Source organism: Gavialis gangeticus, unplaced genomic scaffold, assembly GCF_001723915.1.
Source record: "Gavialis gangeticus isolate Ggan-Ray unplaced genomic scaffold, GavGan_comp1, whole genome shotgun sequence".
NCBI classification, from domain to species: Eukaryota; Metazoa; Chordata; order Crocodylia; family Gavialidae; genus Gavialis; species Gavialis gangeticus.
The window spans coordinates 45,540,318-45,553,905 of record NW_017729004.1 but is presented as its reverse complement, the minus strand read 5'-3'; the positions used below and the strand labels follow the sequence as shown (position 1 = coordinate 45,553,905).

The 13,588-nt window shown below is 41.3% G+C and overlaps 1 protein-coding gene across 1 annotated transcript in view; it reads left to right on the top strand.

The window, feature by feature from the left end:
• MALRD1 (MAM and LDL receptor class A domain containing 1) overlaps window positions 1-13,588 on the top strand; it is a 631,029-nt gene that overhangs the window by 439,418 nt on the left and 178,023 nt on the right. Inside the window, exons 31-32 of the mRNA XM_019507962.1 lie at window positions 4,976-5,137; window positions 11,029-11,186. Coding sequence (XP_019363507.1) covers window positions 4,976-5,137; window positions 11,029-11,186 — 320 coding nt within the window. The remainder of the gene's footprint in view (window positions 1-4,975; window positions 5,138-11,028; window positions 11,187-13,588) is intronic.

The window sequence follows — 13,588 nt, the reverse complement described above, 5'->3', positions numbered from 1 at the left end:
CCTGTTACTCATAGCCAGAGCAGGCAGGGAGCAAACACCAGCACACATTGCTCACAACAGCTTTATGCAGAATGGAGACAGCTTCAGACTAGCTCCCAAAAAACAAACAAACTGGGGAGCTGCACTGAACAATATTTTTTTTTCACATTTATACACTTTGGTTTATGCTCATTGACATTTATTCTACCCTGTCCCTCCTTCTGTTCCACCTATTTCTTCTCCTATCTTAAGCTCCACCTCTGTTTACTGTTTGCTTCATTCACATGGAATTGCCTATGCATTTTACTCCTTCACATGTCTTTTTGCTATGAGCGCATGTCTAAGACACTGACCTTACTTCTTCGGTCAATGGGCAGACATTGACTAAAACCTGGAAGCTTCTTCACCGATCACCATTCACATTTTTGCATATGTTCATCTAGGATTCTGTTACCAATTACATGTTGTTTTTTCACATTCCAGTGTTTTTCTTTCTCAGGTTGTACCATCTTCCATGTTCCTAAAGCTTCACCTCATTGACAGCACACAGACTCACACAAACTTACTTGCTGCTTTTTCAGAAAAATGGTTAACACAATTAAGATGGCTACTTAACATAAGCAAATTGCTGGCTTAGCTATCATTCTGCCTTGTGGTCAGCAGCTTCCCTAGGCCACAGGTCATGCCTTTTATCCAGCTGCAAATCCAGTGCTCCCCAAGATCCAAATATTGTCACCCTAACAATGAGCATATGTTAATTTCTAGCAGTGTAACTTTTCCACTGCTAGAAATATTTCCAGGAGAGAAAGCAATACAGACATTGAGGCTGCAACTTCACTCCATCCCTTACTTCTCATGCCTTCCTCAGACCAGGCTGCTCCTGGTCTGGGGAAAGCATGGGGAGCAACATGGCAAAGCCCCCACCTGCTCCTCACACTAGAGTCCCTGATGTGAGTGGCAGATGGGCAGCAAACAGCAGCTGAACCTCCCTTTCCCTCCTGGTCATGCAAAGGGCAAGAGTAGCTGAGCTCTGTGCCTTCAGGAGGGGTCACATAGCATCTGCACCTGCTTCCTCCCCTGGTCTGGGGTGACTCCAGTCTCAGAAGATGTGGGGGATCAATCCCTGCTATTCAATTCCTCCTGGTCCTCAGGAGGAGTCAAGTGGTGGGGAAGTGTACAGTTCTTCATTTTCCTGGAAGAGACATCCCTAGAGTTACTTCTACCAGGTTAGAGATGGGTTATTTTTCTCCCCAAACCACCATTTTTGTTCTGGGAGAAACTGTGTGAACACTAGGGCTGCACGAAGCTTCAGTAGCCGATTTGATACGGAGGAGATTTGGCCTGATTTGGGGGCCAAATCTCTGAATCCAAATCTAATTGGGAGACCCATTAAAAGGTCTGAATCAAATTGGAAGCCTCTGAATTGATTCAGAAGTCTCTGAATTAATTCAGAGATTCAGGCAGTTCTTGCTTGCTGCCGCAGGGAGCTGGACCCAGGCTGTGTGCCAGTAAGTAGGGGGCAGAGGGGCTGGAGGAGGTAGGAGGGGACCATGGGGGATCCCTGCCCATCCCCATCTCCTGCTGGCTCCCCCAGCCCCCTGAGTGCCACCCCACCCCTGCTCCCCTAGGCCCCTCCCCATGGCTGCCCCGCCTGGCCCCAGCATCCTGGCACTTAAAAAAAACAAAACAAAAAAACCTCACAGTCGCTGGCTGCAGAAGCAGCCATCAGGGCCTCTGGGGGTTCATGACAGAGCCCTCCCTCTGCTTGGCACCTGCATGGCAGCTGTCACATCAGGCGGGTGCAGCATGGCTCAGCAGGGCACCATGGGGCTCCATGTATGTTCCAGGAGCTGGGGCCACTCAGGCTGAGCACTGCCAGGCTCTGGGTGACTGCTGGAGATGCCCCAGCTCTGGGACAGCATGCGGTGCCCTGCTGAGCCATGCTGTACCCGCATGATGTGATAGTTGCCAGGTGGGGGGGGGGCCGGCAATCCTTGCTGCACCATGCTGTGCAGGGGGCTCTGCCACAAGCCCCCAGAGGCCTTGATCACCACTGCTGCAGCTGGTGAGTGCAGGGCTTTTTTTCTTTTTTTTTAAGTGATGGGACGCTGGGGCTGAGCGAGGCAGCCATGTGGGAGAGATGGGGGAGGAGGAGGCAGGGGGTGGGGTCCCACTCACTGCTGCCACGCCCAATTTAGCAGTTCAATCTCTGAATCCAAATCAAATTGGGACAGTGATCCGAATCACCAAATCAAATCACTGTCCCTCAAATCAGCCAAATCTGAAGTTGAATCGAATACTTGCTGCTCCACACTGGCCTAATAAACATGTGCCTCCTAGGCAAACCTAATACAAATTCTCTTTTGGTAATATAAATTTTATCTGCAATTTCTCTTATTTTTCCCCTCAATTAAATGGTTAAGGTTTAGCTCCTTTTCCATTCTATTATACTAGCTTTATCAAGGTAACTCAGTGGGCTAAATTCTACTCTTGTGCACTCTAGAGTAGTTCCACTGAGACACTTCTCTGGTTTTACAGCAGATTTGGCAGGCAATGTGATGTCCATGTAAAACCCAGAAAAGCCTGATTATTTTTTTTAAGTAAATTTTCAGCTATTGTATTGCTCCTTCTATCCAATCAGGCAATCTTGCACAGTTGTCATTCCCTTTCAAGACCCATTTGAAGTACTGACGTGAAAAAAAACACATGAAAGCAGTTTCAATTTTTGTGAACCATATTCAATTATACACACTGATCTGATTAATAGTAGTTCTCAGTGTTGATGAACCATGTAGTGGAATGCTTGAATTATTTAAATAAAAGCAAATTTTCAGACAAATGAAATAGCCCTCTTCTTATAACCTCTAAATAGACTCTGTTTATATCAAAAAGAAAAAATATCCAGGAGGTGCAGACATGTAGGTGAATTCATCAAGTCTACAAAAGCTGTTCATAAATATTTATTATTAACTGAATTCTGAATGCACTGGTAAGATATTAGAGTTGAATACCAGAAGTTAGGCAATGTATTATGAATAGCATTATAACTTCTAAATTCATTTGGTTTTTGATCTCTTTAGAATTGTACAAGACAATTGTTCTTTCTCTTGAGATCAGACAATCTCATTCTTTTCCCTGACTGCTTGGCTTCCTTGTTTAAAGCTGGTCCTTGTAGCTCCACTTGTCCTAGTTGCACCATGTAGTATATGGTAGAACACCGGGTGTTTCTGTTTAATGTACCCCTTTCCAGAGGCCATTATATAGACAACACAAAACATATGGTCCTCTTTTCAGAGTTTAAAACTTATGTTAAAACCTCTTTTTAAATCTATATGGTCCTCTTTTCAGAGTTTAAAAGTGTGTTATTCACTTTATAGTGAAAGGACTGATCTTTAAAGAAAAAGCCTGCAAACAGCAAAGATAGCAGCTGATGGTTTTTGCATATCTACATCATACTAAAGAAACCCCCATCAGTTTCTTATTTGATAAGATGCAATTGCAGTAGCGATGAGGCTTTTTGAAAACAAACTTTTTTGGACCATCAGATTAAATCATTGACTGAGAAGCATATCAAAATGAAGCCATCTTTTTAAATTGTTTTTTCTCAAGTAGGTTAGTTCATAGGTTAGTTCATATAGATTAGTTCCTAGTCCTAAAATGGAAAGGTAGGATCAGCATGTTAAATGAATTTATTGAATATACTTCTGAAGTGGCTTGTACTTTTTCAAGGTATCCTTTAAAACAAATATCCAGTAAGTAACTGTTTTAACACTGCTGCCAACAACTAGACATGGAGCTGGTCCCAAACCAAATCCCCACATTCAAACAGTCTTAAATTTTGCATACAGATAGGTAGTTCTAGACTTATTGTGATCTTTAACAGATTAGATCAACTCTCTGGATCCTGACTTCGGAGAAGTCTAGTGCCCTGTCTGAACTGCCTTATCTGGGCCTATATTGTTTTTATTCAGTTTGTCCAAATTCTCCAAAATTCGAACTGGGACATTGTAGTTGAAGATCAGGCAGTCATTTGCAGCTTAGGATAACATCCAAAAGGAGCACAAGTACAGCAAAGCAAAAGTTTTAGTTTTACATCCATGCCAATCTAATCATGATAAAGTTAAAGACGCATACAATTAATTATTTTGGTCCAGAAGTGCACAGTGAACCAGTGATAAATCTAGAAACTGAGCCCAGACCTTCTGGGTTTTAGTTTAGTGGCTTCATCACTATATTTTTTTGGAAGGTGTGAGGACAGTTGTGTGCTTTAGAAACAATACTGAGTTGAAGGTAATTTGTGTTCAGAATCATTTCATCTCACAGTACTTCAAATATAGATCACTTTCCCACTAAAGAAAAAATCTGAAATGCTGGGTAAGGGTATTATTTTGGTTCAACTTTTTTTTTTTTTTCCATATTGTACACAAATGGTTCAGGTTTTACCTTCCCGTTCACTTAGAGACCTGTGTGTTCCTTTCTTCTAACACATTTATTAAATGCTTTTTTCCACCTTTTTGCCACTGGTTAGCTGTATCTCAGTTTATGCCTTGGTATTTCCAATTTTTTCCTACATGTTCTTGATATAACCTAACACTCATCTTTAATAACATGGCCAGGTTTCTACCTCTTCCAAAATGCCTTTGATTTCAGTTGGTTAAACCGTGGGATTTTAATTTGGGTCTCTCTATGCTTCCCCTTCTTCCTTTGAATTGGTCGATAGCATGCTAGTGTTACAGTTTTCTAATAAAGACAATTTTGTTCCATGTGGAAACATTTTATCAATACTTGTAAAGTTATATTGATATAATAAAAGCTGCTATATGTATACCAACATGTAGAAAACCTCTTTGCAGCTTAACATACATAAATGTAGTATCAGTTAAACAAAATCCTTGCTATTGCAATGTGTGGCATAATACTTAATGTCTTTTAAATGTGTGAATTAATGTGATCTGTATAGAAACCTAAGACAGTTTACTTTTTATCACATTTTCAGGTCACTATACAAGTATTCCTGGAAGCTGTAACTTTGAAACACAAGGCCAAGAATGGACTGTTATGTGTGGTTTCACACAAGATGCTGGAGATGCTTTTGATTGGAGTATTGGCAATAGCAGTGTCACCAAGCAAAATGGCCCTGGGGCTGACCATACACCAGGTGATATATTGTTCCTCATATAAGCTTTGGAAAGTAATAGAACATTCTCACTGTTGGTTCCAAAAATTATCAAAAAATCTAGTGAAGAAACAAAATATCCTGCAGAAGTAGTCTAAAAGTTAACAGCAGATCCAGATTGCAAACGTAAGATCAAGAATTTAGTGATCAAATGTGAAAGTTTCTTTTTCAAGGTAATTGGAAAATGTTCCTTTCAAATGTTAAAGGTACAGCATGGAATAGACACCTGAAAAAGTCGGTGCAAAAATGAACCAGAAGAATAAATTGAATCTTGTCAGGTATACAGTCATAGTAACCACCCATGCTATCTGAATACAAATAAAAATAAACAGCTTAAGAGGCTAGTCTCTTACCAGCCTTTATAAGCATTGCTTGAGTCATCAACAGGGTAATTTTATAGATTGCTCTTTTCAAAGTAGCCCTGATTATATCATTCTTGATACTCTGTCACAGATTGATGAATTTGTTTAGTCATTTCTTAGACAATGAGCTGCAAAATAAAATGTAAGTATACTAATTAATCATGTTCTTTTGGGAGAAACAAACCTCTTTATAAGTAAGTCCAACTTATTAAATAAACTTACAATACATGTGTAAGCCTCTGAAAAATAAGTAATTAATTACACCTGCATTTGTCAAGCTAGACACTTAAAACTCCAAGCTTCATTTAAAAATGAAGAACTTGATGCAGGAGGAGACACTAGCAATCAGTGACAATCTCAACTCCTTAACTGTTAGATTATTCTATTGGTAGCCTTGATACATTTGCTGATTGAGTGCAGCAGTTCTGTTGTTTCCACTGCACTTGCTGTATTAAACCAGCTTCTGCTCTCAGTTAGAGTGGCCTGCATTAGAAGCAGTCACTGAGCTCAACAGTATTTTGTATATCCTGGGTGCATCTACACATGAAATTAATGCGGCAGAATAAACTACAGCACAGTAGTTGACTGGAGTTGACTGCTCCTGAGCACAGTGTCTACACATGTACCTGGGACAGCAGCACTTTGAGCCAGGGTAGCAGGCTCAGAGGGTCAACCTCAGGGTCCAAGTGGCAGCACTGGACAGCAGAGGGGCTGGCTGAGCATGACAGTTCCCAAAGTGCAGAGCAGTGTGGCTAGGTAATAGGCAGGGCTCTGACGCCTGGCTGCCTGGGCTGACAGGGCGCAATTTTTGCCTGGGTCAGCATTTACATATACGTTTCACCACAGTTAATAACTCCACTGTAATATAATACCATTCCTGACAGTACTGTTTTATGACTGAGTTAATTAATTTACTGCACTCTAATGCCATTGCTCATGTGGATAATGACACTTTACTGCAGAGCTAATTAGTCAACTCCACAGTAAAGTGCATGTGTAGATGCACCCACTTAGTATACATAACTCTTTAATTTTTTTTTGGTAAATATTGATATTTCACAGCATGCAATTCACATAGTCATGCATATGTGATAGGGAACTGGTGAACTAAGAATGCTGCTTGTTGCACTTGCCTATTTCACTATTATCTTGTCCTTTCCCCTAAGTGGTCTTTTTCATCTATCTGTTTTAACATCTCAGAATCTCACCTGGGTTCTTCAGGGTCTTTTTACTATGCATGACACCTAATGTGAAGGGGTCCTGCATCAAAAACTTTAGTTGAAAACCAAAGCAAAATTATTATTATTTAGACCTAGTTCTAAGAAGCCAAGCTGGTTAGATCAGCATTTTTCTGGGCACTATCTAAATATATAGTAACAGTCCTTTTTTATTTAGAATTTACAGTATCTATATCAATACAATATCTTCAAAATAAGTGGGGGAGGTTGTTGCTTGAAAATGTTTACCTCTTGTATTTATTAAAAGTAATGAGGACTAAGAAATGTACTGTGCTAATCTGACCCACGTACGCCATCTGGAAAAATGTAACTGCAGAGAGAGTTAGAGAGAATGAGAGCATTTCCCTGGCAGCCATTACAATTTGCAAACCATCCTGATTCAATATGAGTGACAGACAGAAATTACATGGGATTGAGGGCCAAACTGTGAATAAGTCTCACTCCACCTAGGTAATCATTTGTAGGTCTATCAGAGTGGCATTGTGTATAACAGTTTTGAAAACCATTAGATCGCTTCACTTTATGAGTGAAAGAACTAAAACTGCGCACAATTTTAGGTAAAAATAAATGCAACTAACTTCAACAGGGAAATCACTTTTGATGTTATGACCCCAGTCCAAGTAAGCCTTACTCTAGAAGTAATGAAGCTACGAGCAAGCAGCTTTGGTTCATTCTGTCCTTAAAAGTTTTTTGTTCACTACACTGCTGACAGAATTGCCCTATTAGTTTTTTCTATTCCCCAAAAACATGCCAAAATAAATCATTAATTGGACAATCTGTCTGCCAAAGTCCTCAGAGCAAATGAGTTGCTTCACTGAATGCCTGAACAATGAACTCACATAAGGTGTATTCAAATGATCTATTAGAGCTCTAGTACAGTCCTACCCCTTTTATCCTATGATGGAAAAAGAGCAGAATTTTAAATCTTTTCAAATATATTGCCCAAGCCACAATTTTTGTTAGTGAACACATTCATTGTGAGCATGACAGACTCGGGTTCCAGTCCTTAGCCTAAAAGAGCCAGAACAGTGACTTGAACGTTGGTCTTCTGTACCTAGGTGATTATTATAACCACGATGTATTATAATCACAATGCTATTGGCTATTCTGGGGGTATCTGTCTTTCTAGTTTTTTAATTGAAAAAGCTTTGAAAGATGTTATGGTAGTGATGTGGAATTTTTATAAAGCTGATTTTTTTTTTTTTGTGAGACAAGAAAGTTGTTACCCATCTGGCTGTAGTCATGAAGCTGCAGGATGGCCTTTTTATATCTAAAAAACAAAAGGCTGAGAGTGGACTTGGTAGCAGCTTACCACTAAATCAGGGGAATGAATCAAGGTCTTGGCAAACAACTGTTCACCAGGGCACCCTTGGGGAAAACCAGGAGTAATGGCCACAAAGTCCTGGAAGACCATTTCAGGCTTAACACTAGGAAAAACTTCTTCACAGTTAGAGTGTCCAGACTATGGATAAGCTCTCTCCAGAGGTGCTGCAATCACCTACCCTGGAAATCTTCAAGAGGAAACTGGACAGTCACCTTGCTGGGATCGCCTGACCCCAGTTGTCTTTCCTGCCTAGTGCAGGGGGGCTGAACCCGATGATTTTGCAAGGTCCATTCCAGCTGCTTACAATCTATGAATCTATGACTATATCTGGACAGGGGATTTGGCTGGGAGTTTGTGTCAACAGGCTATCTTGGATGGTTTAGCACAGGTGTGAGTGAAAGAGAGATGGGCAGGAGCAGAATATAATAGGCATGTGACACTAAAGGGGTAAGAGAAGTTTCAGAAATTAGGACATTTTTTTGGAAGATTATGCTCTGGCCTTGAGGGAATTTTCCCTCCTGATCCTCTGATTCTTCTTCTAGGCCTCTCCTTCCTATGCTACAAGATAACATGATCACTTCTTCTTTTCTGGGCCTGGGAGCTGAGGCGGGGGCAGGAGGAGGGGAAAGAGGGAGGGAAGAACCTGAACTCCATGTACCTCCTTGGCCAGCTGTCTCAGATGTATGCTTATCTTGATACTTCACACTTGAATATTTTACACTGATGGACTGTGGTGTTTGGGACAGTCCAAATCCTGGAACACATGACACTGGAATTTGGACATGCGTATCTTCTAATCCACCCAAATTAGAAACCCCCTGCAAGAGCCATAAAATGTTCTTCAACCAACAAGGAACCTGTCAATTTAGATTTACTAATCAAATACCTCCAGACAGGTTTAGATGAGCCCAAAAGATGTTTCAGCACAGCGCTCTTGTGAGTCTGAATTGTCTTGTAAGTATTTGTGGTTTTAAAAAAGTAGTTCAGATGTATTTCATGGTTTGAAGAACTCTGAAAATTATTCTCTTTGAATTTGAAGATATTAAAACAAATTTTTTATGGATCTAATTTACCAAGTGATCCAGAACCATCTCTTCTTCATTATTTACCACTTCACCAGCCCCAATGTTATTCTCAAATCTTACCAGCAGCGATTTTATATGTAATTCCAAATGATTGATGAAAATGTTGAACAGTATTAGCCCCGCTCCTGTTTCCTGGAACTCCACTACAAACACATTACTTAGCTAATAGTTTCCTATGGACGTTTACCTTTTCTAAACTGTTTGTTGGTCAGTTCCTAACCCAGTCAAGATGGGTGCTATTATAGTCCAATTTTTTTTTAAATTAGAGTGTTGTTCAGTACAAAATTCAAATACTTTTTATCATTCTAAACATAAAGTATCAATGAAGTGACCATTATCCATCAACCTTGTAATCTCAGAAAGATATTGCGAATAGTTTGGAAAGTAATATGTTTAAACCTTGAACAAAGTGTTTACTGAGCACTTCTACCTTTTCTTTATTAACCGTTTTAGCATAGGAAATTTTCTTGTGTTCTTTGTCATGTTCCCACTACCTACAACACACATTCTATGATTCCCTAAGTCTTTTGCTTCCACACCCTACTGATACTGTAAAGTAATAAATGCCCTGACTACATCTAACTGGTATTCTAACACGTAACTTAATTTGTGAACTCATAACATTAAGGTAGAATCACCCAAACAAGGGGATCCTGTTACAGTCGGATGGGTTGAGTGGAAAATTTCATTTGGGAATCCTTGGAAAATAAAGAACAGAGAACTGTGGAAAGGGGAGGAATAGATGAGAAGTAGGTATGATTCTTCTGCAGTAGGAGATATTTAGTTAAAAGATAAGAAACATTGATTCCAAAGATAAAGGAGGATTCTTAATAAACCTCACCACATTTTGCAGTAATAGAAAAAATAACTAAGGAGTTTATCATTTACTCAGGGGCACAGCTTAACTTTATTCTGTTTATGAATGCCATAAAAATAACTACACATGACAAAATAATGATTTTAGGAAATATTTTTTGAATCTTTATTGATTCATTTTTTGAACAACTTCAAAGCAAGAAAAGCTACTGCTTTAGCAAAACCAAAGCTCATCTCTAAATATTAATTATTGTAATTACTGAGAATTTTTCGTATACTGGGTTGTTTTTTTTTTTTACAAACTATAGTATAGTAAAAAAAATCTCTGATCATTACAGTACTGAGAGAGACTACTTGGAAAGATGAAATATAAGGAGTGACAGAGAAAAATGTGCATAAAAAGTTGAAAGTACAAGCATGTAAAGTGTAACGATCAGCGTTATGGAGAGGCTTCCATCTAATGTGAAACTAAATAGGCTAGGACTTTTCAGATTAGAAAAGAGATGTTTGTGTTGTTGGGTCGTGATATGATAAAGATTTATTAGAATAGTAAATGGTGCAGAGAAAGTAAATTGGAATTTATTTTTTTAACATCTCAAAATACTAGAAGTAGGGGACATCAAATGAAACTATTTGGTAGTAGGTTTAAAACTAACAAAAGAAAGTTCTTTTTTCACACAGCGTGTCATTAACTTCTAGAACTCATTGCCACCAGAGGCTGATAGACCCAGTTCAAAAGGGATTGAGCAAATTCATGGAGGAAATGTACATTGGTAGACATTTAACATTGGCCTTTGAGTCAGAACTTCATAAATCTCTGAATGCTGGAAGCTACAAAGGGTAAAGGAGCAGAGGTGGAAAATTTTGTACACCCTTCCTATCCACATCCACTGTTTGTCACTGTGTGAAACAAAACATACTGTGAGCTAGCAATAAATGGCAGTTTTTATGTTATTATATTATCAGATCTGTGGGTTATATTTAGGTATGTGTGTGTATGCACTAAAATGTCAAACAATAATGAAAAAATGTTTTCATTATTTCTAAGGTAATGGACAACATTTTTTGTATGTCAACTCATCTTCTCAGAAGACAGGGGACACAACAAGGATAGTTACTACTAGATTCTTCCCAGCCAGTCTTGGAGTGTGTAGAGTTCGGTTCTGGTTCTGGTTGTGTAATTCTAGGCGAACAGGATCCTTAAAGGTAAGATAAAAGTATATTTATGTAAGCCTCCAATCACAACATTTGTGCTTTTTATGTCTTGAATAGTTTAAGCTTTATGTAGTCTCAGCTAGGTTGCCAGTTTTGTGCACAATAGCCAGAGCTGTTACTTAGACAACTCTCTTCTAGTCTTTATTTCAGTAAATATTTGTGAATCAGTGTTGTAGAGAGAGAATAAACAAAAAGACATATGTTTTAGAAGGGGAGTCCTGTTTTGGTCCTTGATCCAGGGACTTCTTATGCATTAGAGTAATTGGACAGAGGTACAACTGGAAGCAGGAACCAGAATCCAGAATCTCTCCCAGTAGGGTACCTTTACCTGTGGGGGTATGGATTTTTGCTTCATCTTCTCCTATGATTTTCTCCTTTTTTTTGTACAGAGTAGTACAGGCTTAGCAGGGGTTGGTAAAGAGGTGGCTTCCATCCCAGCCTTGTCTATAGCCTTGTGGTTAGGCTGCTATCCTCGGAGGTAGGAATTAAACACTATGGATGCATCCAGACAAGCATGCACATGCCTCTTGCAGCATCCCAAACCACTTTGAGAGGCTGCAAGAGGCACACTGTGAATGAAAAAATGTTCACCATGCTGCTCAGAATTTGAAACCTGGAAATCCAGATATCAAAAAAACCCCTACAGGGGACAAAAGTGGGGTAACCCAGAAGCTAGTCCTCCAGAGAGATGCTTTGGTTTCTGGCCAGAGCATCTCTATGTGCTTCTGCTACCAGCACACAGGGCATGCACCCTTAACGTGCTGGGACAAGCAGATGCATGGCAAGGATCCAGTGTGACAAACCCTGGCACTGTTGCAGGTAAGTAGGAATGGAGGTGGGGGGAATTGTGTGTGGGGTGGGGCACTGTGTTTGTGTGTGGGAGCTGTGTGGTGGGGGGGTGGGCATGGGGGGTGGAGCTGGCCCCAAGTGGCAAAACTTGCTTCACACCAAAGTATGTGTCCGGGTATGTGCACTTGTATCAGCTCAAATAGGAGCGGCACAAATTTGTGCCGGGAATGTTTGCCTCAGAGCACATGCCCGGACATGCACTTTGGTATGGGGCAAGTTGTGCTACTTGGAGCAAACTGACTCTGCCCAGTCCTCCTGGATCTTCAGCCAGGAGGAGTTAAAGGCTGGGGCCAGCACTTGTGCTGGCCCCAGCAATATAATAACCTGCCTTGGCGAGCAGTTCAGGGCTACTTGCCCTCAGGAGCTTCTGAAGCCCAGCCACTTGGTATCTGGGGACACTACTCTTTGTGCCAACTGCCCCTTGAAGCAGCCGTAACCTAGAGCGGCCCCTGCCCCCTCTACTCACTGCAGCAGTCTGACAGTGGGGTCTGCTGCCTGTCAGTTACCTGCTGCCATCTACAAAAGCATCCAGTCTCTTGGACCTGTGGCCCCATGGCTACGTGCTTGCCAGACCTGGATGGGGTGCCCTCACTCTGCCATCTGGGCAGCTATCACCCAGAAGATGTGCTTCTTGTGGTGGCCTGCTTTGAATTGTCAAAGCATGTCCTCTTGGCCCCAAACAGCCAAGACGTCAGAGACTTCATTTGGCCTCCAGCTGGGTACCCAGGGCTGGCTCTGGACAGGCTCCTCTGCCCGGGTCTCGCCACGTGTCTCACAGGTGTTCCCTGTTTAAAAATTGCAAAATTTGGAAAAAGAATTGCAAAAAGAAACCCGAAATCTGTCATAAAAATACCCAAAATAGTGTTCTTTTGCTATGAAAATGAAATGCTACTATATATAGAGAGATCAGTTGGACAATGTTTTGTTGATATATTTGTAAATTTAAAGCAATTTGGAAGCTTACCAGTGCCTCTATCATCATAATAAAATGGATTCTAAATATCTATACACTTTGGCATTTACTTTTGGGATTTTTGTCACAGAAAAAATCAGAGCTGCTCCTACTCCCTTCGCTCACCAGGATGTGTGGCGCTAAGAACCACTGATATGCCAGTGCCCTTTGCCCCTCACAATCAACCCACAGCCCCCTCCTTCCCCTTCCCAGTCCCCTCACTCCTGACCTGCAGCCCCTGCCTGCCCCCACTAGCTTCCTCCCAGCCACAGCTCTGTCCCAGCAGCAGGACATGAGTCTGGCTGCAGCTATCCTACCAGCTGCTTTGTGGTTCTGAACAGTGCCAGCCCTTGCTGTCCTGCTCCCTGCCCCATCTTGGGAAGCCCTGAAGTGAGGATCTGAACTGAGCTGAGCCATTTCTTCTCAGGCCAGCATCCCCTGCACAGGCTACTCTAGGGGAGTAGGGGGCTCTAAGCCTGGCTCTGGAGGCCTCTCCTACCCGGAGTGCTCCCCCAACCTCACCACCTCTCTCACACACCCCTTCCCCCCAGTCCATCACACCCCCCAAGTGGCTCCTAGGACCAGAAGCTTC